The sequence below is a fragment of the Aspergillus japonicus genome (assembly GCF_003184785.1).
Source record: "Aspergillus japonicus CBS 114.51 unplaced genomic scaffold BO86scaffold_26, whole genome shotgun sequence".
Taxonomy (NCBI): domain Eukaryota; kingdom Fungi; phylum Ascomycota; class Eurotiomycetes; order Eurotiales; family Aspergillaceae; genus Aspergillus; species Aspergillus japonicus.
In genome coordinates, this window is record NW_020291663.1 from 303,263 (window position 1) to 327,289 (window position 24,027).

General features: G+C 52.7%; 6 protein-coding genes and 1 non-coding gene across 7 annotated transcripts; 2 read left to right on the top strand and 5 right to left on the bottom strand.

Moving 5' to 3' along the window:
* Window positions 1-114: 114 nt before the first annotated feature.
* On the bottom strand, window positions 115-195 carry BO86DRAFT_t144. The gene has a single exon. It is a non-coding gene; the product is annotated as a tRNA-Ser (tRNA).
* Window positions 196-844: 649 nt separating this feature from the next.
* BO86DRAFT_98946 (uncharacterized protein) lies at window positions 845-3,550 on the bottom strand. The gene has a single exon (XM_025677851.1). It carries the CDS (start codon window positions 3,298-3,300, stop codon window positions 1,105-1,107), a length of 2,196 nt encoding a protein of 731 aa, XP_025527433.1. The 5' UTR covers window positions 3,301-3,550; the 3' UTR covers window positions 845-1,104.
* Window positions 3,551-5,732: 2,182 nt separating this feature from the next.
* Window positions 5,733-8,329, bottom strand: BO86DRAFT_410111 (carboxylesterase, type B). Its single transcript, XM_025674469.1, has 6 exons — window positions 7,636-8,329; window positions 7,183-7,582; window positions 7,018-7,133; window positions 6,651-6,948; window positions 6,363-6,578; window positions 5,733-6,253 (listed from the first exon to the last, which is right to left on the bottom strand). Exons 1-6 carry the CDS (start codon window positions 7,849-7,851, stop codon window positions 5,919-5,921), a joined length of 1,581 nt encoding a protein of 526 aa, XP_025527434.1. The 5' UTR covers window positions 7,852-8,329; the 3' UTR covers window positions 5,733-5,918.
* Window positions 8,330-8,992: 663 nt separating this feature from the next.
* Window positions 8,993-14,056, bottom strand: BO86DRAFT_98970 (chromatin-remodeling ATPase CHD1). Its single transcript, XM_025677852.1, has 3 exons — window positions 13,880-14,056; window positions 9,373-13,792; window positions 8,993-9,320 (listed from the first exon to the last, which is right to left on the bottom strand). The coding sequence occupies exons 2-3, from the start codon at window positions 13,782-13,784 to the stop codon at window positions 9,176-9,178; spliced, it is 4,557 nt and encodes a 1,518-aa protein (XP_025527435.1). The 5' UTR covers window positions 13,785-13,792; window positions 13,880-14,056; the 3' UTR covers window positions 8,993-9,175.
* Window positions 14,057-14,954: 898 nt separating this feature from the next.
* Window positions 14,955-15,777, top strand: BO86DRAFT_99003 (uncharacterized protein). The gene is made up of 3 exons (XM_025677853.1): window positions 14,955-15,138; window positions 15,207-15,609; window positions 15,671-15,777. Exons 1-2 carry the CDS (start codon window positions 15,059-15,061, stop codon window positions 15,508-15,510), a joined length of 384 nt encoding a protein of 127 aa, XP_025527436.1. The 5' UTR covers window positions 14,955-15,058; the 3' UTR covers window positions 15,511-15,609; window positions 15,671-15,777.
* A 2,530-nt stretch (window positions 15,778-18,307) lies between these two features.
* On the bottom strand, window positions 18,308-21,379 carry BO86DRAFT_410114 (snoRNA-splicing protein PRP40). The gene is made up of 4 exons (XM_025674470.1): window positions 21,171-21,379; window positions 20,947-21,101; window positions 19,826-20,882; window positions 18,308-19,773 (listed from the first exon to the last, which is right to left on the bottom strand). The coding sequence occupies exons 1-4, from the start codon at window positions 21,309-21,311 to the stop codon at window positions 18,601-18,603; spliced, it is 2,526 nt and encodes an 841-aa protein (XP_025527437.1). The 5' UTR covers window positions 21,312-21,379; the 3' UTR covers window positions 18,308-18,600.
* Window positions 21,380-21,530: 151 nt separating this feature from the next.
* On the top strand, window positions 21,531-23,674 carry BO86DRAFT_410115 (TRAPP trafficking subunit Trs65 domain-containing protein). The gene is made up of 4 exons (XM_025674471.1): window positions 21,531-21,832; window positions 21,895-22,164; window positions 22,218-23,343; window positions 23,399-23,674. The coding sequence occupies exons 1-4, from the start codon at window positions 21,658-21,660 to the stop codon at window positions 23,565-23,567; spliced, it is 1,740 nt and encodes a 579-aa protein (XP_025527438.1). The 5' UTR covers window positions 21,531-21,657; the 3' UTR covers window positions 23,568-23,674.
* The last annotated feature ends 353 nt before the right edge of the window (window positions 23,675-24,027 follow it).

A 24,027-nucleotide genomic window follows, 5' to 3' on the forward strand; every position in this document is an offset into this window, starting at 1 on the left:
ATCCTCTACAGCCTTTACAACCGCGCCGCAGCACACGACCAGTAAGCAGTAAGTTAGTTATAGAAGTTGAAGGGAAAAAAAAAAGAAAAGAAAAGAAAACAACAACCAAAAAAACGTCAGCGACAGGATTTGAACCTGTGCGGGCGAACCCAATAGATTTCTAGTCTATCGCCTTAACCACTCGGCCACACTGACTATTCATGTTGAACGGGGCAAACTTTGCACTCATGTTGCAGTGCGTAGGGCAGGATCCACTTCTGAGCGGGGCGGTTGGAATTAGGGTTCGTTGGGACGGTTCCGAGTACGTTTCGATAATGGATTGATGTGGAACGCCACGGCAAGCTGATTTATGTATTGATGATTGTTTTATACTCGGGATATTCAGAACGCAATCGGCTCGGTCCAGACCTACTGGCAGATCTACAGTAGGCACATACGTTGTGGTGTAGACGGTGTTGAAGAATTAAAGGGGCATTATTCCATTCCCGGCACGTACCCATGCAAAACATGCTGCGATCCAAAACAAACCAGAGAGCAAACAGCTCGTCCACATCAGAGCAATACAGACAAGATATGTGGCACATATAGTAGAAGGCATACACATACACTCACACAGGGATAAATAGAGAGGAAGACAGAACAGAACTGGGAATCAGAGACAATGCTGATTGGCGCATGAACGGCAAATATGGTGGTAGGACGGAGTCAGCGGCAGAGAAAGAGAGAAAGAGAGAGGTATCGTAGAATCAACGAGGTTCGATCAATGATTGGCGCTAGATGGATGGGTCTAGTTATTAGACATAATATAGAGAGATGGGAACAACAGGCGCGGAATGAGAGTGAAAAGAGTAGGTGTGAAAAAGAGATAGAAAGACGAGCGCAGCTAGCTGTACAGACCATCTATGGCGGATAGATGGGTGCGGTCATGGGAAGGAAACTTTTTTACACGGAAGGTTCCGAAAGGACCGGTGATGTAAAGTGGGTGGTGGATGGTGAGGGCGGAAGAGAGAGCATTGGAGCCGGCAAGGGGAAAGTGGGTTGATGGGCAGGAGGAAGTGAAGGCGAGGGAGAAAACCACAGTATAGAGGATGTGTCAAGGCATTCTCATTTGTCGCCGTGAAGATTCAACCAGCTCATGTCTGCATTGACATTGGCTTTCTGGCCACCGCTGCTGTGCCCGGGCTCCTCGTGTTCCGGCATTGGCTCCAGGCTATCGGGAATGAGGATGCTGGATCCACGGTGGTTGTAAGCGCTGGATGGGTCGAGACGGGAATCACCGTCAGAGGGCATGGCCATGGAGGGTGCCATGGAAGGCGCACGAGTGCTGGGATTGTAGTAGCTTCGACTGTAGGTACTGCTGGGCGGGCGGCCCATCCAACTGCGTGTTTGCCAGTGCGGGTCGTTCTCCGAGTCGTCGCCGATGGAGGAAGCAGTCGAGATGCGGGCGGATTGACTCTCGGGGATGATCATCTGTCGACCCTCGGAGGAGATGATCGACGATGCATGTTCGGTGGTGGGACTGCCGCTGATCACCTGACCTCCGAGTGGCTTGGGTTCATCCAAGAACCCGAAGTTGAGGGGCGTCAGCTTGATCGGCCATGCGGTGCTGCTGGAGTCCGTCCGATTGCTCCTCAGCCCGGAAGCAGGAGGCTGAAGAGTTGGTGGCTGCATTCCGGCCAGGTCAGTCGCGCTGTTATCTTGAAAGTACCGACTCCACCCTTCATTAGTTAAACGATCGCCGGGGTTGCCCCCGGGGTGTAGTTCTTTGACGGACAGCTCTTTATCGAGGGCAGCGCTAGAGTACGCACTCGGCGAGTATGTACTAGAGGAGGCGTCGGGAGACTGCACAGTCACCAGCGGACTCGGCTTCAACGGACTTGTGTTTTGCGCGTAGGGAGGGCGCGCTCCAGCGGATCGGGGTGTCTTCTCATCGCTCATTGACCCCGAAAAAATCGCCAGGGAGTCCACGGAGGCGGCAGCCAAGGGGGCAGGACTTTTTGCCATGGGGTACGCTGATTGCGCTAGGGGTTCCACCCCCCGATCTTGGAAGCTCAGCCGGTCTTTGTCGCCGCCCTGCGCTAGTTTGATGCTTTGTTTCTTGCGTTTGATCCAGAGAAGGATGAGAATCAGGATAACTCCTACACCCACAATCGCACCGAGTGTAGCACCCACAATGGTTCCAATGTCGCTGCTGGATGAGCCTCCGCCGGCAGCAGCGCCAGACGACGTGCTCGCGGAGGAGCTAGCTGAGGAGCTACTAGTCGATGCAGTGGTGGATGTCGTGTGCGTCATCGATCCGAGGATTTGCTGCTCCGACTCATTCCCATAGAACAGATGTGTGGTATTCACCCAGCTGTTGGCGGTCTGGTTGAAGATGGCGAGCGATTCTGTGCCGCTTCCGCTGGAGATGACAACTAGTCCATCTTCACCCTGCGCTAGCGAATAGTTTTGTCTCGTGGTTGAGGAGGCCAGTGTGCTGGAATAAGTTGGGTAATCGCTCGAGGAATCCTCTCTCTTCTGTTTACTGGACGAAGAACTGGTCGTCAGGGCGGTTGCGGGGTTGGCAGGCGTACCGCCTGGCTTGACTAGCTCTACGCTAGAAACTGTGTTGGGCGATACACCCATGTCGAAAGCCTCGAGAATCTTGGTACCATTTGTTCCTTCGAAAAGTGCAGCTCGGACATCGCCGGAGAGTGAATCGGCCAGGGTGATATTGGAGTCAAACCAGCCACGGGTCGGGCTGAATAGGTGGACTCCCTTCGGGGTTGTTGTGCCGCCTACTAGGGCCGCTTCACTATCGCTCCAGGGCAACAATACAGGAAGGTAGGCCGGAGAGGCATTCGAGGCCGAGAAGGCGTCTAATACGTATGGGGACATAGTGTACGCGACGAAGGTATCTGACGAGGCGACGGATTGGTCCGAGGTGTGGCCGCCGTAGACCAGAATACTGGAAGAGTTAGAAAGATAGACTGCCTGGTGCCGAGTCCGATTGGCCAGGTTCTCTTGGGGGATGGCAGTCCAGTTCTGGTCTTGGAAGGAGTACCGCTGCAGGCCTGATAGGTCGGACTGAGAACCGGAACCACCGACCACGTAGAGCGCGTGCTGGTCTTCATCTCCATCAATGCCACCCGTCACACATGCCGCATTAGAGACCGGCTCTCCCATAGTCAGGTTGGTCCATGTCGCATTGAGTTCGAGAGGAATGGACACAAAGCCATTGGCGGAGTAAGCGTAAAGAGTGTTATCATAGATGACGGAGCAATGGCCCTCCAAGTCCACAGGGGGCTTCGGAGCCAGCATAGCGTGCAAACGAGCGACAGGCGAGAAGAGAAAGGGTGTTCTTCGATTATACCAGCCGAAGAAGCTAAGGGAATGGCCAGCCGTCCTAGGTCAGCACGCAGGCGTAGGGACGAGGACGGAGAATGATCTTGGGGGAGCAAAGGACTGCCGGAGCACTATCGCATGATCGAGGGAATCGCGGATGATCGTCTCGGACGAAGTGAACAGGGGACCCAGGCGCAAACGGTAGCGACAGCTATGTTGCGTTGAGGGTGGGTGAGTGACGTTTGTCGAGCGAAGGACAGGCGCGCACACGGGACTGGGGAAATTGAGGGTAGGGCGAGGAGGCGGAAGGCACAAACGAATGGCGACCTAGTTGCGCGAGTGTTAATTGAGCGAGGGGCGATGTCAATTTTCAGGGGCGAAAAGGATAGCCGTGGTGCACGATATCAAATCGGCGGTAGAAGGTGAAGGTGAAGGTGAAGGTGAAGGAGCGAAAGCGACGAGGAGTCGAGGGGAGAATGCGACACAACGAGGAAAGAACGAGAGGGAAAAGGTCAGGAAGCCAGAAAGAGGAGCAGCAAAGGACGGAGGGGAGGGAAAGGAACAGCCAAGATCAGGAGAGGGAGGGAACGGGAGAGGAAGGACGAGAGAGAGAGAGAGAGACAGAGTGTGTAGTGTCTGGGCGAACAGTGGAGGATGAAACGCCGGCGGGCAAGCTTAGACCAATACTAGCCCGCCTGTAGAGCAACTCACAGTGGAGCTGGAGCATTCAGACTTTGAATGTCGAGGTCCCGGTCGGGTCGGCGAATACAACGATTGTGATATCGATAGATCAGAATAGAAAACAGAGTGGCTAGCACGAGTGCCCAGCACGTTGTGGTCGGGGTGATCCGCGTGTAGGACGGAGTGATGACAACGAGGAGTCAACAGTTCCCTGAGCCCAAGGAGGAAAAAGGAGAAGGAGAGGAGAACACGAGGGAAAGGAGGGCCAAAAGGAAGGAGGAAGCAGAACCGTTAACCCATAATCAATGTTCTGGAGTGTCTGCCTGACGAGAAGAAGAATTGTTTGTTGTTGATTGATTGATGGAGGAGGTTGGGATAAAAGGAGGGGGAAAATAAAGACCCTTCCTTCCCTTTCCTGCTCTTCTTCTTATTTCTTCTCCTTTGGTTCCTGCATAAGAACTGCTGCAAGGACACTGACCTTGTTAACAATTGCTACAGGAACTACAGGAACTCTACAGACGGTTTTACAGGGCAGATGATGGCCCCCAAGATCCAGTGCTACACTGTAGTATTCAGGGGACATGGTACAGTACCAACCATACGAGTTGGATGGTGTTTCGCCAAGGGGTGGGTGAGCCGGACGATCGCATTGGCCCCAAAGATGGAAAGTATTGAGAGTGTTGTTCCATGGCACCAGAGCATAGCTACAAACCCAAGGGAGGAAGATAGATAAATAGATAAATAGAAGTATGTCTTGAGTCTTGAGTCTTGAGTCTTGAGTCTTGAGTCAGACAGATCAGTGTCCGTATAATCAGGTGATGTTTTTTCATTTCATTTCATTTCTTTTCTTTTCTTTTACTAGGTAGGAAACAAGTGGGGGGCAAGCCGAGCTAGTCAGGAACCGGCGCTGCACGAACAGGGATGACGCAGAATCGTAGATTAATCTCCATCCCTATTGATTACTTTCTTATTGATTGTCTCTGATTATTCTACCTACTGTGTAGTATTCTATCTCACGCCCACCAGCCTGCCTATCTTCCTGTCGCTCGCCCTCTCTCACTCATTCTCTCTTCCTTCTCATCCAAAGATAATTAGCCACCAACTACACCAACATACCTATACAACTCGATCGCAAAAATCCATATCTTCAAGTCTAGCCAGCGCCTCGGCTTCTCGATCTATTAATAGACTACTCTCGAACAGCAGCAGTAGCAACAACAGCAGCAGCAACATCCCACCGACCGGGTTAACCCACTGCAAAGACTCGGTCTCCCGACCGTTTCAGCCAGACTGACCCACTCACTGCCCGCAGGGTGCTCTTTTTTTTTTTTTTTTTTTTTCTTCTCTCCTTCCCCCTTCTCCAGTCTCCAGTCTCCAGTCTCCAGTCTCCAGTCTCCAGTCTCCAGTCTCCAGTCTCGTGCTCCAAATCCCCCAATCCTCCCCCCTGCCTGACGTAATTTGCCAACGAGACTGGGAGTTTTCCCGAGATGGGGGGAAATCACATGCTACTGTGAGTGTGGTGGTGCCTGAGCTGTAGTCTTTAAACTAAGCGACTCATTCCACTGTGGATGTTTGCCTCAGTGCTCCCTGCACAGCTGACTCGTGTGAGAACGACTAGACCAGTTCCTGGTGCTTCGCAGCAACACAACACAACATACATAAATACTCTTGATATATAGTATTGAAGACTTCTTTCTGCTGTGATAGAAGAGAATGGAATCCCTCGTGTATCTAATTCACCCGTCTGCCTGCCCACGGCCGGCTAAGTAGAAGAACTGGGTGCATGCGAGCAGTAGTTATGTGCATTGATGACTCATCGTCATCAGTGGGGTTATGCAGATATCACTATAAACAACCACCATCACCTTTTCTGGTAAGGGATATCTGCATACCTAGCCACAAAACCTATCTCCCTACCCCCAAATCCTCACATCCTCCAAAGCACCACTCTCACACGCCTTATCCAACCAATCCCCCGTCACGTTTCGTGCTGCGGTACCCTTGCCAAATTCGACAATTGTGCCTCCATTCGCTCCCTCCGGATCGAACGGCGCCCACCCCACCGTCTCAGCCACGGAGGTGGCATCTTTCAAAAATGCCAGGAAGTAATCCTGCATCTTCTCTGACGTGAGCACCTCTAGATCGGGGACGTCCCCGATCTGCTTCATGTATGTCCCGAAGACCATCAGAAGGTCGGAGGAGTGGTAGGCGCCGAGCCAAGGGGTTGGGGAGATGTTGGTGAAGTTTCCTGGTTCGGATCATTCTTGTCAGTGGCGGTCGTAGAGATATGTCGAGTGGAAGTAGGTTGTAGCTCTGGAGTTGGAGATGGAGGTAGCAAGTGCAAGTGATATACATACCTGCCCAGAAATACCGATACGTGTCTAACCCAACGACCTTTCGCATCGCTGCATCCGACGCAGTGGCGCAGCTCCATTCCATCTCGGTGATCTCGGAGGCCGTCAGGTTCGTGCTGGCTGATTCGCGATCCACGTTGGAGCGGATGGCCGGCCCTCGGGCGACTTTTCCGGATTGGTAGCGTTGGGTCTCATTTGCAAAAATATATGTCTCGTCCGCTAGTAAGTCGTCTCATTAGCAAGTAGGAAGAGAAACGGAAGATGTACAAGGAAATAGACAGGAGAACTAACGGATGTAGCTGCTGAATGAGATCGACGGAGAGGCGCTGTAGCGGTTGATGTATTCCGAGATCTGCACCCAGGAGACTTTACGCATGCACTCTAATGCGGCGGTAGCGTCGCTGCCGTAGTTGCAGCCCAGAGCTTGGGCCACGATATCGAAATCTTGGTAGACATCATCGGTGGTGCTGAGGTCGATGGTCACAGACGGAGGTTGGGAGAGGATGCCGAATTTCGCGGCTAAGGGGTCGTCGGGAAAGGCGAGGGTGTAGAGATGAGTGAGAGCGGCACCTTGAGATTGGCCCCATAACTACCGCGGGTGAGGTATTAGCTTGACTGTGGAAAGGTGATGTACGGCAAAGGGTGGAAGATAGCTGACCATAATGTTGTCCTTGTTCCCACCGAAGGATTCAATGTTCTCATATACCCATTCAACCGCGGCTCGCACGTCGAGTAGGGTGAGTGATGTCTCATCCAAAGCTCTGGATTTGGGATCTAACTGCTGTTAGCAGGTTTGTGTGAGCTAGGTCTTGGGGTGACCGACTCCCGAATATGTTGACTCTGTAGTTCATCGTGACTACAATATGCTCCTGGGAGCGCGAGACCCAGTGGGGTGGCAGTTGGGATGGGATGGCAATGCCACCGGTAACCCCGCCGCCACCGGTCACAAAAAGTGCCACAGGGAGATTGGAACGGTGATTTGCTGACGCTGGAGTCCAAATCGCCAAGGACAGGCAATCTTCTGCTGTCGACCAGGCCGTGGAGCCCTGGGTGCGCGTCTCACCGAGGTTGTAGAGTAATGCGGTTGGCGAAAACTCGGTCCAGATGCTATCATAGGTAGAGACATACTGCGGACACGCTGGGCCATATCGCGTCGAGTCAAACTTTCGACTCGTCTTTTTCAACTTTTGCGGAGGCAGCCAGCGAAGGTCTCCAACTGGTGGCTATATGAAACTCGGTTAACTCAATCTCAGTCTTACTGGGTAAATTCTCCTACCTGAGCATAAGGAACGAGCAAGAACTGGCGAACGTCCGGATAGGTATCGTTCAGCATGCCGATGAATGTCCCTGTTTGAGTCTCAACGGTGAGATTGCTCCAATTCGATAGAGTCCGAGGCTGCTCCCACGTCAAGTTTGCATAGTAGCCGGGCTCTGATTCAGCGCAGGCAGTGAGTGCCGAAGCTAGTATTGCACAGGAGGTCAGGAGCTTCATGGCGAGGGTGAAGAGCCGTAATCATATAATATAGCTTGACTTGCAGTCGAAAATAGAGCTTGAGGGAAGAACAGGACGCGGACTGAGGGCGTCATCTTATGATATTTGCCGGCAATGTAACCCCGCATTTGTAGGAGCGAAGCATTATTGCTTGCCTCTAGGAACCAGAACTAGCATGGGATAACCACGTCATGTCTGGCAACGCTATAGGGGTTTCATGTATGCAGGGTGCTGTCGCGATAGGCTCGGGTAAATTCAAAGCCATATGGCTATGCTTGCTGTGCATTCCGTGCAGGAGTTCAATTGGACAGACTGGTTCCTGGAAAGCAGGAGGTGGTAATGATGGTTGTGAGTGACGGGAAAAGAGGAGAAGGAGAAATTGAGGGGGTTCATTCCCCCGCAATTCTTGTTGTTCCTGAATCGGCCCCACCTCCACTAATGTTCTGACTCCGGAAATTATAGCAACTTAGTATGTAAAGATATAAAGGGTACTGAGATAGAGGGAGGTGCACGCCTAAACCAGAGGCAGGTATGCGGCCCGCAGCCCTTTTCTGCCACCGCCCAATTTGAACACTTTCGCCAGGCAGTTTTTCTGGACTGTTAGTTCTTAAATCCGCTTATATCCGTGGTTTTCGTTGCGAGGTCGCGAGCGTTCTGCCGGGTAAGGCGGTCGATAAGGCGGTCAAAAATCAAACCGCTTCGTGCGAAACATTACAAGGGGCGCTATGAAGTATGAGTAAGGTCAGTAACTCTACTGTTCCTATTGAGATTGTATCATTTTCCCAGATATGAAAACTCTTGACAGTGAAATCGTGTGGTATTGTATGGTCTGAGACCCCATTCATTCCCTCCACTCCAGGTAGCCAGGTATGTGTATCAGAGACGACCAAAGCAAAAAGAGAAAAAAAAAAAATAGAACAAGCGGATATAATTTGTTGAACACATGGCTTCAAACACATTTGTGTCCAGTCGCTCCTAAAGTCGGCATGATGGTATGATCATAAAGAAGAAAAAAAACAAAAAAAAAGACATAGATAGACAGATAGTGCATCAACAGCAAGACCAAGAGATATAAGAGAACAGAAAAGGAGATTATTGCCATGCAAACATCAAAATGTAAGAAGGTCCTCTCATGGTCGGATTCGACAACAAACACCCTTTCATAGATTGATCATGCCGGACGCCGTCGCCATGCTTTCCCAAAAAAATAAATGCTTATGTATGTACCCTGCAAACTGACAACAAAGAATTTAAAGAAACTCCTTCCACAGCTATATGATCCCCTCATTTTATCTTCCAACAGCTCATTCGACGACATGAAACATCAAGATCTACTTGACTCCCCATTCGGCGCGCTGGGCTGGGCAGGAGCCGCAGGCTTGCCCGCAGCGCTCAGCTTCTGATACATCTGTTGAAGTTTGGCACCTGCTGCCTCTTTGTTCGGCCAGTAGTGAACTGCGACAAATTGCCTGAGAAATAAGTTAGTACTGCTGCGGCAGTGCTGATCGGCTGCTGACTTACCACAGGCGAGTCTCCAGAGAAGCCATTGAACCCCCTTGTAGATTCTGCTTGATGAATTCGCCAATCTTATCCAGAAGGCGCCTGAGCTCGAGGGCGCGCTCTGCTTTGTCCGGATAATTCTCCTTGGTGACTGCTGACACCTTTTTCAAATTTTCACGAATAGGCCGGAAGAACCTATATTCCATATCTTCCTTGCCTGCAGAGTGACCATTCTCGGTGGGTTTGCGGCGACGAATATCCTCACTGGATGCATCCGACGTCCGGTGACGAATTCGGTCACCGTCATGAGCGGACCGCTGACGAGAATCATGGCTAGGAGTGTGGTGCCTGTCCATGCTGTCCCTAGCGTGGGTTTTAGAACGATGTCTGGATCGGTCCATCTCGCGATGCCCCTTGCGAGAAATTGATGGTGCAGGAGAGGCCGAGACACTATTGCTGGCGTGGGCACGTGAGCCTTTGCGCCCTGGTCTTTGGGGCTCGAGAGCTCGTCTTGCACTCATGCTCGCGCCATTCGTCGATCGGTCTCTAAGGACAGATAGCAGGTAGTCCGCGCGTCGGACAAGATGGACTGCCCCCGGAGACTTTGTGGTTTTATCCTCCGCATTCAAGCGCTCGTTCTTGCGCTCGACACGGTGCTCTTCGAGGAAGAACTTATCTCCAAGTTGAAGATCTGGGTCATCCCTGATCTGAGACCAAGCACCATAGCCATGGCGTGCGATACCGACACACAGCATGCCATCTTCCCGCGCGCCCCATGAGCACGTGTAGTCCGGGGCCTTGGTAGCGTCTGGAACACGGAAATTGTTAAAGCCAGCTACCTGAGCCACTGCCTCTTTCAGAATACGCATCTCGGTCGGACGTTCGACAATGGTATACGCGTTGAGCCGCTTGACTCCATGCAGGTCGAACAACACTGCCTTCTTTTCCTTCTTCGTCGGAGTCCTACCAGAATTCTCAAGGGCCTCCAATTTTGCCATGTCCTCCTTGACCAAAGACGCGGCTTTGTCCGTAATCTCACGGAGCGCAGACTTGACTGTTTCCCGGTCACGATCAAGCAGCCGCGCCTCGCGAATGATATCCTCTTCGCGATCAACGAGATCACCATAGCGGAGGAACGCTCGAAGAAGATGACGGTACTCTTTCTCTACCAGAGGGCGCTTCGGGTCTGATTGAGCCATCGAGTCTGAGTCATCGCCATTGTCCATACTGACTTGTGCTCGAGCTTGCCTCTTAGCTTTGCGCTCCTCGCGTGAGTCCCGGAGATCACCGGGAACGTTGCGCTTGCGAGGCCGGTTCTGTTCAATGACCTCAGCCAGATAACGCTCATCTGCTTTCTTCTTCTCTTCTGCTTTGATCTCCTCAAGTTGATCTTTCGGTATGATATCGTCCCAGCTGAGATCGTCAACCTTGATGTCAACGTAGTCAAAAGCTTTGAGGAACTCTTCACCACCGTCAGCTTGGATGCCCTCTGCTTGTTCCGTCTGATGCAGTTCAGCATTGGCAAGAACCGAGTCAATATCCAATTGCTCAAGTTTCGCTTGATTGCCGGTCTGCTCAAACATTTTCTGGCCACGGCGCTTGAGAATGCGTGAGATATCATCCGTAGAGTTAGGCTCGGCAATAGAGATTCCACTCCGGGCCATCTTGTTCTGAATCTCCGAGGCCTCCTTGTCGGTCACACCACGCTGGATAGTGATGAACTCAAGGAGAAGCTTGTTTCTTGCTCGTTCAATGACTTCTTCTTCCACCGTATCCTTTGAAACCAGGCGATACACGCTCACTGGTCTCGTCTGGCCGATACGATGCGCTCGTGCCATCGCCTGCAAATCGGCCTGAGGGTTCCAGTCAGAGTCGAAAAGAACAACAGTGTCTGCAGTCATCAAATTAATCCCGAGACCACCAGCTCGAGTAGAGAGAATGAAAGCGAAATCGTTGCTCCCAGGCGCGTTGTAATGTTCAATGGCTAGACGACGCGCAGCAGCGGGAATAGTTCCATCGAGACGTTGATATGTATATCCACGGTACTCCATGTAGTCACCCAGGATGTCCAGCATCTTGACCATCTGACTAAAAATCAGTACGCGGTGACCATCGCGTTTGAGCTTGGCTAGAAGCTGATCCAAAAGCATCATTTTACCACTGCTGGTGATCATGGCCCTCAGTACGTCCTCTCGACGAGCACTACCTTCCAGAAGCCTAGCTTCCGCGTTCGGAAACATGAAAGGATGATTACTCGCTTTCTTCAATTCCATCATGATGTTAAGGAGTGATTGTTTCTGGCCACGGGCGCCATCATTGAGTGCAGCGTAGTTCTTGGTCAGGATGTTCTTGTAGTATTCCAGCTGGATATCCGAGAGCTCCACCCGAATGATCTTCTCCGTCTTGGGAGGAAGGTCCGACTCAACCTTCGACTTCGTGCGACGCAACATGAACGGCTGGATGGCTTTGGTCAGTTCTGCCAGCTTGTGTGAGGCACCATCACAGTTCAGGTCCATGTCAGCATCGATTTCAACCAAGCCTGGATTGAGAAAGTCCAAGAGCGCAGAGAGCTCAGCCAGGTTGTTTTGAATCGGGGTACCGGTAATCAGAAGTCGGGCAGGAGATCTGAATTCCAGCAGCTTCAAATATAACTGCGACTCGCGGTTTTTTAACCGATGAGCCTCGTCAATAGCCATGAATTGCCATTTGAACTGGCTCAGGAAGGCTGAGTCTAACAGAACGTATTCATAAGTCGTCAACAGAACGTTGAACTTCGGTCGCTTGGGGTTCCCATCAACCATAAGCTCATGTTCTCGCAAGACTGTGCGCGCAGCTTCGTTACCGTTATAAACAACGTAGTTCAAATCCGGTGTCCAGTTGTCGAAGGTCTCCGCCCATGAGGGCATGGTAGAGAGGGGGACAACGACAACGAAAGGGCCCTGTTGATGCCGTATATGCCGTAGCCAATTGATGAAAGAGACTGTCTGCACAGTTTTCCCCAGACCCATCTCATCTGCAAGGACAACATTGCGATTCTTCACCCAGTTGAAGGCCATGAAGTTGACACCCTTAACCTGGAATTCCTTCAACTGTCCATTCTGCAGGAAGGACGGTGTACCTTTGATGGTTTCGAAAGGCTTCCGCGTAGCTGGATTCGTTTCCGACTTGTCAGAGACCGGGGGGCGAGATGAACGGTCTAGGAAACGGTCTATCTCGCGTTGCGCGATGTTACTGACTAAGTCTTCGTCCTCCCATGTACAAGAGTCGTAGAAGAGGCGTTTCCATTTCACGAGGTACTCCGTTCCCTCGTCGCCCTCGCGCATACCGATCACTCTTTCAACTTGCTTGTAGTCCTCGATAGCATCTACATCCCGTTCTCGGTCGAGGTTCCACTTTTCTCGATCCTCAGGAGCGACGTCTTCGTCATTTCGTAGGCGGATGTCTTCAGAGAGGACTTTGCGAATGTAGTTGTCGAGACGGCGGGTACTACGACAATTGGCGAGGCCTTCTGTGGTTTCCCATGACGCGTGGTAATGGGATTTCCCTTGCCATTTAATGTAGAATTCAAAGTCATGACGACTGAGGTCGGGGCTACTGGGCTCCACGCCTTCCCTGAGGCGGTGATTGAGCACAACATCGACGGCTGGACGATCATCCTCCACGGTATTGACCCAGTAATTGTCCATCATCTCTTCGTCTGGGTCATCTTCAAACATGGAATCATCTTCATCCTCGTTGTAATTAGAAACCCGGGACGCATTTCTTGTGGAGAACCGGACTTCGGGCTGGGAAGGAAGGTTGTTCGAGGATGACTGAAGAAGTTTCCGCCGCCGAGCCCTGTTTGTGCGAGCCCGACTTCCGCCGTACTCATCACTATCGGAATCTTCAGAGTATGAGGACTGGGTTGCAGACCGGGAGGGCCGCTTGGAGGGCGGTTGTGAGACAATGGCGCGTCGACGCTTTGAGCGGGGTGCTACCGCATCGGACTCGGATTCAGAAGGGGAGTCGACTACTTGACGCGTTGTGCGCGCTCTGGTACTCCGACGAAGTCCATAAAGATCGGGATTCTGTCGCATATAGTCCGATTCATTGACCGACGGTGACTTACGCTGGTAGCCATGGTTGTGTTCCGACGATGAAGAGTTTTCATCGCTGGACTGGCTACTCTCGTTCACGTCGTTCTCGGTCTCAAAAGCGTCCTCGTCCCCCTCAGCATCTGGGGAGCCGGCATCGTAGGAGTCGTCGGCGGCGTCTGCTTCGGGAGATGAGGAATCGCGTTCGGTATGGTTCGCATGAGTATCGGAAGCGTTACTACCACTGTCGCTGATGGCTAGTTCATCCCTCATGCTGGCAGTATTGGGAGTAGACGAGGCCGAATAACCATTTACCAAACCCATTGTTGCGGAGGGGTCGGAAATTGATGGGATCACCATGCTAGTAGCTGTTGAGGACGATACGCATCAGCATTGAAGCTCAGCACAAGCCCGAGGGAGGACGAAAGGAACAGTGTCATATGAAACAGACATACGCGACGCAGATTCCAGCCGAATTGAGTCGAATCGACGGGGGAACAAGGTAGAAGATGAAGGTATGATGCAAGGACATGTTTTTGATGACGGATTCGATGGAACGCGACAGAGTGTGTTGTGAAGAGATGGGAGGAGCAGAGGGGAAAATGCAGATCAAATCCGTGGAAAAGCAAAGGAAACCACGCATACAATGAGCAAAGAGGTCACAGAACCCCTTTTACTCGACCAGATCAAGATATAATACAGGTTCTCCGGTGGGTCGAGATCGTGGAGAAGTACTGCAGCCGGCAGTGCCAGAGCACGCCTGCGAGGCAAGGAGAAGAGAACAAATTACTTACAGTCCATAGCTTGGTGACCCCGATTCAGGGGAGACTGAACCAATAAATTGTGAAAACGTCAAAGGAAAAAGGTGGGGGGTGGGAGGAGGATGAACTGGTGGAGGCAGCAGAGGGACGATGGGAGGCCGCTGAGAAACTGATGAGGGAGTAGGAAGAGAGTTGTACGTCGGCGGGAGGAGGACGAGTCGCTGTGAAGGGATTGGCTGGAGCGCCTGAGCCTTCAGGCTGCAACTACCCACCAGCCTTGAAACGGCCTAGCGCGCCACAAGCGAGACCCCAACGGGGATAGCGGGGGTGTCTAGTCACGTGGGTGTCGGGGCGGATCAATGCTGCCTCCGGTCGAGTCTCGGTGGCAGAACCATGGACCAATCACTGCGACAGGAAATAATGCAGGAGCATGTCTCAGCCTGAGGCCGCCACGGCTGCCCACAATGCCCGGCAAGTTTTCTCGCCCAGAGCCCCTCTTCGTCGCGCATCTCCAGCAACGTCCCTCCTCTTCTCCTGCCCTGGTGCTCTTTGCGCAGATATCTGGCGTTTCTCCCGTTTGGCCAGAACAACTGTCGCATCGTTTTCTGTCTGATTCCCTCAAGACCTCGGTTTACGTCGACGTACCCGTCTCTTGACTGCAGCATTCGACTTTCTGTCCATACACATACTGTCCCGCGTGTTCAATTTGATCTGAACTTCAGGCACCATGTCCGACAAGCTTACCAGGTATGTTTTACACGGCGGACGTTCAGTCTCATTCCAACATTCAAGGAGAAGGGTAAGCTAACTATTCTACGTGAACAGAGTTGCCATTGTCAACAGTGACAAGGTAAGTCTCAAGTACCCCGCAGCATGAAAGGCATGCTACGGCCTGTCGCATATATAACAATTACTGAGACGCATCGCTTTGCTCGTCACAGTGCAAGCCCAAGGTATGTCCTTGCAATCACCTCTTGATGAGATCCTCGTCATCATTTTGCTAACCATCTTTTTTTTTTAGAAATGTCGTCAGGAATGTAAGAAGTCTTGCCCCGTCGTCCGTACGGGCAAGCTCTGTATCGAGGTCACCCCCGAGTCCAAGATCGCCTTCATCTCCGAGCGCCTCTGTATTGGTTGCGGTATCTGTCCCAAGAAATGTCCCTTCGGTGCCATTCACATCATCAACTTGCCCACCAACTTGGAGACTCAGGTCACCCATCGTTACTCTGCGAACAGCTTCAAGCTTCACCGTCTTCCCATGCCCCGTCCCGGTCAGGTCCTCGGTCTCGTCGGTACCAACGGTATTGGAAAGAGTACGGCTTTGAAGATTCTCAGCGGCAAATTGAAGCCCAACCTTGGTCGTTATGACAACCCTCCCGACTGGGAAGAGATTCTCAAGTACTTCCGTGGTTCCGAGCTGCAGAGTACGTCAAAACTGAACCGATAAGAGGATTAAATAGAATCAAGCGCGCTAACATCCTGCAGACTACTTCACCAAGGTCCTGGAAGACAACCTGAAGGCTGTTGTCAAGCCTCAGTACGTTGATCAGATTCCTAGAGCCGTCAAGGGACCCGTCAAGAATGTCGGTGCGCTCATCAAGGCCCGCACTCAGCTGAACAACCTGGACCACATCCTGGACGTCCTGGGTAAGATAATTGTTCATCATGTCGACGATATCTTCTGCTGACAGAATGCATAGAACTGCGACAGGTTCAGGACCGTGACATTGACCATTTGTCCGGTGGAGAACTTCAGCGTTTCGCCATTGGTCTGGTTTGTGTCCAGCAGGCTGATGTGTAAGGATGACCAGGTCTTCGAGATAGTATGAGCGCTGACATTTCTGCAGCTACATGTTTGACGAGCCTTCGTCCTACCTTGATGTTAAGCAGCGTCTGGCTGCTGCCCGTACCATCAGAGAGCTTCTCCGCCCCGACGACTATGTCATTGTTGTCGAGCACGATTTGTCCGTGCTTGATTATCTTTCCGACTTTGTTTGCGTTCTCTACGGAAGACCTGCCGCCTACGGTGTCGTTACTCTGCCTTCCTCGGTCCGTGAAGGTATCAACATTTTCTTGGACGGTCACATCCCCACCGAGAACCTTCGGTTCCGTGACGAGTCTCTCACCTTCCGTCTCGCCGAATCTGGCGATGACTTCATGGTCGACAAGGCTCGTGCTTTCAAGTACCCGAGCCTGGAGAAGACCCTTGGCAACTTCCACCTGAAGATCGACGCCGGTGACTTCACCGACTCTGAGATCATCGTCATGATGGGAGAGAACGGAACCGGAAAGACCACTTTCTGTAGAATGCTTGCTGGTGTCGAGAAGCCCGATAACGGCATCACCATCCCCCGCTTGAACATCAGCATGAAGCCCCAGAAGATCACCCCCAAGTTCCAGGGTACCGTCCGTCAGCTGTTCTTCAAGCGTATCAAGGCCGCTTTCCTGTCGCCCCAGTTCCAGACCGATGTCTACAAGCCCCTCAAGATCGACGACTTCATCGACCAGGAGGTTCAGAACTTGTCTGGTGGTGAATTGCAGCGTGTCGCCATTGTCCTGGCTCTGGGAATGCCCGCCGATATCTACCTGATTGACGAGCCTAGTGCTTACCTGGATTCCGAGCAGCGTATCGTGGCTGCCAGAGTCATCAAGCGTTTCATCATGCACACCAAGAAGACCGCTTTCATCGTCGAGCACGATTTTATCATGGCCACCTACCTGGCTGACCGTGTCATCGTCTTCGACGGTAAGCCGTCCATTGATGCGCACGCCAACTCACCCGAGTCCCTCGTCACTGGTTGCAACACCTTCTTGAAGAACCTGGACGTCACCTTCCGTCGTGATCCCAACAGCTACCGTCCCCGTATCAACAAGCACCAATCCCAGATGGACCAGGAGCAGAAGCTCCAGGGCAACTACGTAAGTTCTGTCCCTTGTCGCATGCCTCAGCATCGTACTAACCTCGCACCTCCCAGTTCTTCTTGGAAGAAGAGCAGTGAAACGGCTGTTTTCGGCAAACATAACCGCGTGCCTCGTCATGGCGACGGCCGCGATTCCGACCGGCGGCGCCGCCACCACCGACGTCGCCGGGACCGGAGGAGATACCTTCGGCTAGTGGCGTTTTTCGGCGTTACCAGGACCTCTGCAGCTCTGTGCCGGCGCTGCCGTCGTCGCGGCGGTCGCCGGCGCGGTGCAGGGTGTGGTGATGTGGAGGAGGAGCAGGAGGAGGGGGAGGAGGATAAAGATGATGACGAGGAAGACGACATGCTCAACTATCATCTGTAGCAGTGGTAGGCGGGAATTTTCCCTCAATGCCCACCTCTATTCCAGCTGTAGTGAAAGGGTCCTCAGCCGACCGCTGAACTTGTCGCCCCCCTTTCGATCCGCCTTCCCTCCATTTTCCCAATCATCCTCCGGCCCCGAATAAACCCCGCAACAGGCTGCTGGCATCTGTCTTCTTTTTTCTCCCGCGATGCTACGAAAAGTTGGACTGAAGAAAACGCGAGCACGAATCTTTTAATTCAAGAGTTCCGTTTAGAGAATCATTTTCAACATGGGGGTTTTTCTCACACAAATGGGTTTTTTGGTTTGGGTGGGAAGGAGCTGGCGTCAAAGTCATGTCGGAGTTTGAATTTGAAATTTCGTTTTTTTCTTTTGCTGTTCGTGTTAAAAGTTGATTCTCTGTTGTTGCTTTCTTTCTTTCTTTCCTCGTGAATATACTTCTTTTGTTCTTTTCATCCATCGCATGAAATGGTTAGAATCGCTGACAACGAGGTTTGGCTGAGGGTCCAAGTTGTCGGTGTATGCGTGTGGTGGGTGGAAAGCAGCCACTGTCTATAAGAGTTCGAGGCATATATTCCTTCTTTTATATTGTATTTACGGTGTAGGTCACTAGCCTTGGGCTAATGACAGGCTCAGCTCTTAATGTAATCTGAGAGGAGTGTGATTATAAAGGCAAGGAACAAGTTGATGCTTTGTGGTTGTTGACTCGGAAATAAAGGAAATATATATCGATTGTTCCGAACCACTCAATGCGCTCTTTTCTCCTCTTCTACGGTGGACTTCAGACTACACAGTAACCTTCCTTAGGCAATGTTGTTCATTTGGGTCCTTATTTACTATCCCACATGTTGATTGAGTTATATCTGACCAAGTTATGGTCCCGAATTCCATCTCAACTCCAGTAGATTTGATAAGCGCTCTTAATACTATATAACCTACGCTAGAATACAAAATCTAGGACACAACATCCGTACAATCGTTGTCAAATCGAGAAGAAGGCATGGATTCGGCTGTATTCTGTCTAAGCCTCGAGGTGAGGGGAGGGCATAAAAAGAAAGGAGCTCCGCCAGAATGGCATTTGTCGAGGGGCGTTATCTACCAGCGTGACGGGTACAGAATCGTAACCGGCTGGTTCAATCTTCTTCGATCTCACCCTCCTCGCTACCGGAATGGACTGCCTTCTCCTCTTTCTTGGCCTCTTCCGCCACGGCTGCGGCAGGGCCTGCGGTGGCCGAAGCAGGCGCCGCAGCGGCGCCTGTGCCGGCGACGGGGGTTCGGTCGCGCCGGTCTCTCTCACCTGCGGTCCCCCTGCGAGCTCCTCGGCTGCGATCGCGTTCTCGGCTTTCCCGCCGGTGCCGCTTGGCAGAGCGACTGGCTACGCTCTCTGCGTCACTGTCCCGTCTGCGCCGCCGGTCGGTGCTGGCGATGCTCTTTGTGTCGGCGCCGTAGTCCAGTTCGTCGCGGCTGCCGCGAGGGTCGCCGCGGGTGCGGTAGAGGCGCTCACGTTCCTCTTCGCGATCGCGGCGCTCGCGGTCGTAGTGGCTCAGGGAGCGAGCGCTGCGGTCGCGGTCCCAGTCTCGGTCACGGTCACGGTCCCGCTCACGCTCACGATCCCGATCCCGATCCCGCTCGCGCTCGCGGTAGCGCTCGCGGTCTCGATCCCGGTCTTCGCGGCGCTCACGCACCGGCGACAGGCCGCTGGCTTTGCGGTAGGAGCGTTCGCGGTCGGCCTGGGCTTTGCGGCGGTCGGCCTCATAGGCGTCGGGCTCCGGAGTCCGGCTCATGCGGCTGGATGCTCCTCGCCGTTCGCCACGGTGGGAGAGACTGCTGCGGTGGTCGCGATCGCGGTCGCGGTCGCGCTCACGGTCCCGGTCCCGATCGTGGTGGTCCCGACGGCTGCCGCCGCGATCACGGTCACGGACCTCCCGGTCTCTCTCAGCGTCTTCTTCTTTCTCCTTCAAGCGCCGGATCACCTTGTCAAAGGCTGACTGGCGGACATCGTCGGTTTCCAGAGCCTTGTACTCCTCGAACCGCTCAATCCTTGGTCGTACTTGGTCCCATGTATCTATTGCTCGGACAGGGGGTTCAAGGCGTTTGATGCGCGAGCGGAGTGCGTCGATGGCACGTCGCTGATGACGATCCGCGGCATGCTTCTCTTCTTCGTTGCGTCGAATGACCTTTTCTTGGATCCGGTGGAAGATCAGTTGCAGGATTTCGGGGTCAATGTTCGCTGTCCGTCGATCGGCGGATACGATCGCGTTAAACTCTTCGAAAGTGGTCTTCGGTGCGACCTCAAAGCGCTTGTCCTAGAAGCTACGTTAGCGGAGTATTCAAGGTTGGAATACGAGGGGTTCTCACATCAAGTACATCCAAGACATCGTTGCGTGGGCCGCGCAGCGACCGCTCCTCCTCCTCAACCACATCCCAGAAGAGATCAATCGGAGACGACCCAGAATTTCCCAGCATGCCAAGGTACCGGGGGTCTTCGTTAACCAGAGGATAAGTATTCATCCACTTGCTGCCGGCCTTGATCTTGCCCTGTGATCTTAATTCCTTAAGGAGCTCAATGTACTGCTCTCGAGCATGGCGCTCCTTTCTAGCCTTCGCGGCTTTCTGCTGCTGACGGGCGTCATTGAATGCTCGCTCCAGAGCCTTGATGTGATTCTCAAATGCAGTCAAGATATCAGACTTGCTAAGAGTCTTGAACTTATCATCGCTCTGGACTTTGTCGTTGGACTGAATGATCGCCTGCGCCTCAGACCAGCGTGTGTATGGCTCCAGGTTCAAGGATTTCAGGATATTGACTAACTCGTCCATGGCAGCCTTGCGCTTGACCGCTTCCTGTTCAACGTGCTCCTTCTTGAGCTCAATAATGTATTCCTCAAACAACTGGCGTCTCTCAGCCTCGTCGTCCGTGGACCTGAAAATGGTCTCGCCCTCAATGATCGGCCGAATGGTCTTCCACCTGCTGTAGTGCTTGATTTCAGGATGACGCTTCAGCATGGTATTGAAATCTGCTCTGAGCTTAGCGAATCTTTCTTTCGCCCGATCCTTTTCCTGCATGCGAACCTCGACCGCGTATTTCTCAAAGGCTGCCTTGCGGTCTCTGGGGTCTTTCAGGGCACGGTACTGAGGGTCTTTGATGGTCTCGCGCATTGTCTGCTCCCAAGTCCAGTCGGGCTGCACATTGTGGCGCTTCAGCATCTTCATGAATGCACTCTCGGCCTCTTCAAGGGAAGCGTATTCGGGGTCGGCTTGCTGGTTCCCCAAGACGGGTGCCGCTGCAAGACCATTAGCGTCCATTGAATTATAGCCTCCACGGCGGTCGCCATAGCCTCGATCGTAGTCATCGCGTTCTCTCTGCTGGGGGTACGATGGAAACGAGCTGACTCCACCTGCAACGAATGTCGGAGCTCTGTTCAGGAATCCGTCAGTACAACATTCACAGATACATCAACACAGCTAACCACGCCACTCACGCTACAGGGGGAGGCTGAGGAGGCTGAGCCTGCGCCAGGGCATTTTTGTAAGCATCTGGAATCTCCCAGGTGCTCTGCTTGGTTTCGGTGTTGTACCAGTATTTCCGCCCGTTATCCGTCGTGTATTCCTTCCATGGTTGATTCGCCAACGCGCGCTAGAGATATAGAACGTGTCAAGTTAGCCTGGGTCCATGCAGAACAGGGATAGAAAGGGGTTTACAAACCTCAACCGGTGTCATCAGCTCGACGGGCTTCGCCCATTGCGTGGCTTTGGTCTGAACATTGTAGTAGTAGACGCGACCCTCAGCGTTGCGGGCCTCCTGCCATAGGGCAGGCGCACCGCCGGGACCATTCATCGGATTCATATTGTCAGGGCAGAGACTCCCAAGATGAAGGGGACGTGCGGTTGCGATGAATGGAAGGCGAGAAAAAGTAACACGGAGCGGCGGTGGTTCGCAGAAGCTCCTCCGGGTTCCTGCACTAAGAGTGTTTGTCCTGTTTGTCCTGTTTGCATTGACTCCTTCCCAGGGTCCGTCCGTCCCATAATAACATGGAGTGTCCCCATTCCTCCATTTGTCGGTCCCTGGCTTGCCATGCGACTAACTCACTGGCTGATGATTTATTTGTGATTCTCGGTCGATCTGTCGTGTGTCAATCACTGTTCGTTCAATCACCGGCAGGGGACTATGCGATCATCGTCACCCCGCTAGTATGCCGAGTCTTGATATCCCCGGGGAATTCCTCAGGCATGCTGTTCTAGATACAGTTGTCCCGCATGCTTCAGATGTAGACTTGGAGGCTGCTCTGACGTCTGCTCTGGAAGGAGGCGCAGAAGACCTGACCTCTGTCCTGTCGCATATACCACAACGTTCCGTTCTTTTCTTCGGTATGTTATGACCTGTCGTCTAACTCGAGCTCTGTCTCTTACTCATCTATAGCGGGCTACAGATGAGTTCTGCACCGTCCGCATTGTTCTCCGACTCTCCAATTGTTCACCTGCTAGCCTGAAGCAATACCTTCCACAACTCGAGGTTGGCCTGGACGCCTTTGCTATCGATCCAGCCGAGACTGTCGCGGAGAACCCGACTTCGACCAGAGACCTGATCTTCTCAGGGGCCGTCAAGGCACAGGAGCCGCTTGTGGTTGTCAATGAGTTCGAGGGTGATACAGGGGAAGGCAACCATGTCTATGTGATTTGGAGCATCGAAGCGTTTCTCAGTAAGGAACTTCCAGAACTTTAGCCATTGCTCTGGTTGTGCTAATTGCTATAGAACGCCCGCGCATACGCATCACGCATCCTTCTCTTCTTTTCATCGCCTCCGCCAACCTCAATTTAGCGAAGAATCAACAACAAACATCTCGTGGGGACGACTACCTTCCACCGTTGATACCAGCATCCGCCAACGTACTGCAGCCTCTGTCGTCGGATAAATCCCTCTCTCTCAAAGATCCCTTCCTCCCAGCCTCCCGACTTTTACGCGTTGTCCCGGCACAACAGACCGAAGATCCCATCTACCATATTCAACAACGTTCGGGGCATCCGATCCGAGTTGTTCCAGCTGCAAGTGCAAGAATACGATATGCTCGGCTGAACTCTTATAGCGGGCGGCCAACCACCGTCGCCAGCCTTGACTTTGAAGTGACACCATTTCTCACATGCGACGTGACCTTTGACAAGGCCGAGCTCCGGTTGTCAGACGGAACCATCGAGACACTTTCAGATGCGCCGGGGCTTGTCCCACCCATCAGATGCCTACCGCGAGATGATATCACCCTGGTATATAAATTAACCCCTGAGGACGGGCAGAATCCAAGTCCGTCAACGACGGTCTTGGTCAGTGTTCTCGATATCTCCTTGGAGGCCGTGATTCACCTATCGCACAACTGCAACCCACGAATCCTGATGCAGTGGAGGACCAACGTGGACTTTTCTATGCCTCTCAATCCTACCTTTGGTGCTCCCAGCCAGGCACTGCAGCGGAACAACCGTCCGGCTAGCCTTCCTATGAATCAAAATCTGAACAGCGCCATGGCAGGCGGAACAGGAGTTAACCGTAGCTCTTTAAGAGATAGAGCATATTCTACGACAGATCTTGGAGTGTCAATCACGTTCACCGGACCTCCCCGAGTGGAAGTCGGCAAGCCATTCTCGTGGAATGTCTTCATTGTGAATCGGTCCGCAACCGCGCGAAAGTTTGCCATGATAGCCATTCCTCGACGCAAGAGACCCGATCCCCGGACCCATACGGCGCGTCCATCATCCTCATCCGCATCTATTCGCAAGGAAGCCCAGGTTGCAGAAGCCGTGACGGACGACAACATCGTGCATGCGCTCCAGAAGAGTGTGGCTGGCCAGGAAGCCGAGCTTGTTTCCATGAGTACAGATGTTCGCGCTGGGTAAGTAGTATTCTGTCTGAGTGGATGACTGTATGATTAACGACGAGCCTCACAGACCACTTCTGCCGGGGACTTGCTTTGCGACCGAATTGAAATTGTTGCCATTGGCCGTGGGCGCCCTGCGTCTGGAAGCCGTGCGCCTGGTGGATGTCAATACGAACGAAACGACGGACATCCGCGACCTCCCGGATATTCTCTCCTTTGACAGGAACATGACAGCTTGAATGCCGCCTACGATGTAAACTTGTGTATAGATCTGTTTGCTTGCATGCCTGGACTGATGCGTAACGGCCATGAGAGGATGACCCTGGTGCAGGTTTTGTGCAGTATTTGTATGGAATAAGTTAATAAACTATATTGTTATGCCAGATGATGCACAACCAAGAAAAGAGTACGGTACAGCACAGTATAACATCGCCAAGCTAAAGCGGCAACAAGATGGGGGCGTGAACTAGTCTAGGAGGGTAGCGTAGGAGGGGAGGAGGCGGCAATTCAGCCCTAAAGCGGCAATGAAGGGAGGGGGGCCGGTCGGTCTGCCGGGCGGAGAAGGGCGGAAGATCACGCAAGTGGAGGAGGGGGAAGGAGGGAGAGGGAGAGGGTCATTGAATGATGATGGAGTTGACTGTCCTGTCTGACTGTCTGACTGTCTGACTGTAGTATGACCTCGATCTTGCGCATCTTCAC

Bases quoted from the DNA above. Each gene is read 5' to 3' on its own strand.
- BO86DRAFT_410111 (XM_025674469.1), bottom strand. From the start codon at position 7,851: ATGAAGCTCCTGACCTCCTGTGCAATACTAGCTTCGGCACTCACTGCC. The intron at 7,134-7,182 runs GTCGGTCACCCC...AACAGCAGTTAG, and splicing joins CAGAGTCAACATATTCGGGA to ATCCCAAATCCAGAGCTTTG. The intron at 6,579-6,650 runs GTTAGTTCTCCT...ACGACTTACTAG, and splicing joins CTCATTCAGCAGCTACATCC to CGGACGAGACATATATTTTT.
- BO86DRAFT_98946 (XM_025677851.1), bottom strand. From the start codon at position 3,300: ATGCTGGCTCCGAAGCCCCCTGTGGACTTGGAGGGCCATTGCTCCGTC.
- BO86DRAFT_410114 (XM_025674470.1), bottom strand. From the start codon at position 21,311: ATGAATCCGATGAATGGTCCCGGCGGTGCGCCTGCCCTATGGCAGGAG. The intron at 21,102-21,170 runs GTTTGTAAACCC...CTATATCTCTAG, and splicing joins AGCTGATGACACCGGTTGAG to CGCGCGTTGGCGAATCAACC. The intron at 20,883-20,946 runs GTGAGTGGCGTG...ATTCCTGAACAG, and splicing joins CCTCAGCCTCCCCCTGTAGC to AGCTCCGACATTCGTTGCAG.
- BO86DRAFT_410115 (XM_025674471.1), top strand. From the start codon at position 21,658: ATGCCGAGTCTTGATATCCCCGGGGAATTCCTCAGGCATGCTGTTCTA. The intron at 21,833-21,894 runs GTATGTTATGAC...AGCGGGCTACAG, and splicing joins ACGTTCCGTTCTTTTCTTCG to ATGAGTTCTGCACCGTCCGC. The intron at 22,165-22,217 runs GTAAGGAACTTC...TAATTGCTATAG, and splicing joins GAGCATCGAAGCGTTTCTCA to AACGCCCGCGCATACGCATC.
- BO86DRAFT_99003 (XM_025677853.1), top strand. From the start codon at position 15,059: ATGAAAGGCATGCTACGGCCTGTCGCATATATAACAATTACTGAGACG. The intron at 15,139-15,206 runs GTATGTCCTTGC...TTTTTTTTTTAG, and splicing joins CGTCACAGTGCAAGCCCAAG to AAATGTCGTCAGGAATGTAA.
- BO86DRAFT_98970 (XM_025677852.1), bottom strand. From the start codon at position 13,784: ATGGTGATCCCATCAATTTCCGACCCCTCCGCAACAATGGGTTTGGTA. The intron at 9,321-9,372 runs GTAAGTCAGCAG...CTTATTTCTCAG, and splicing joins TCTCTGGAGACTCGCCTGTG to GCAATTTGTCGCAGTTCACT.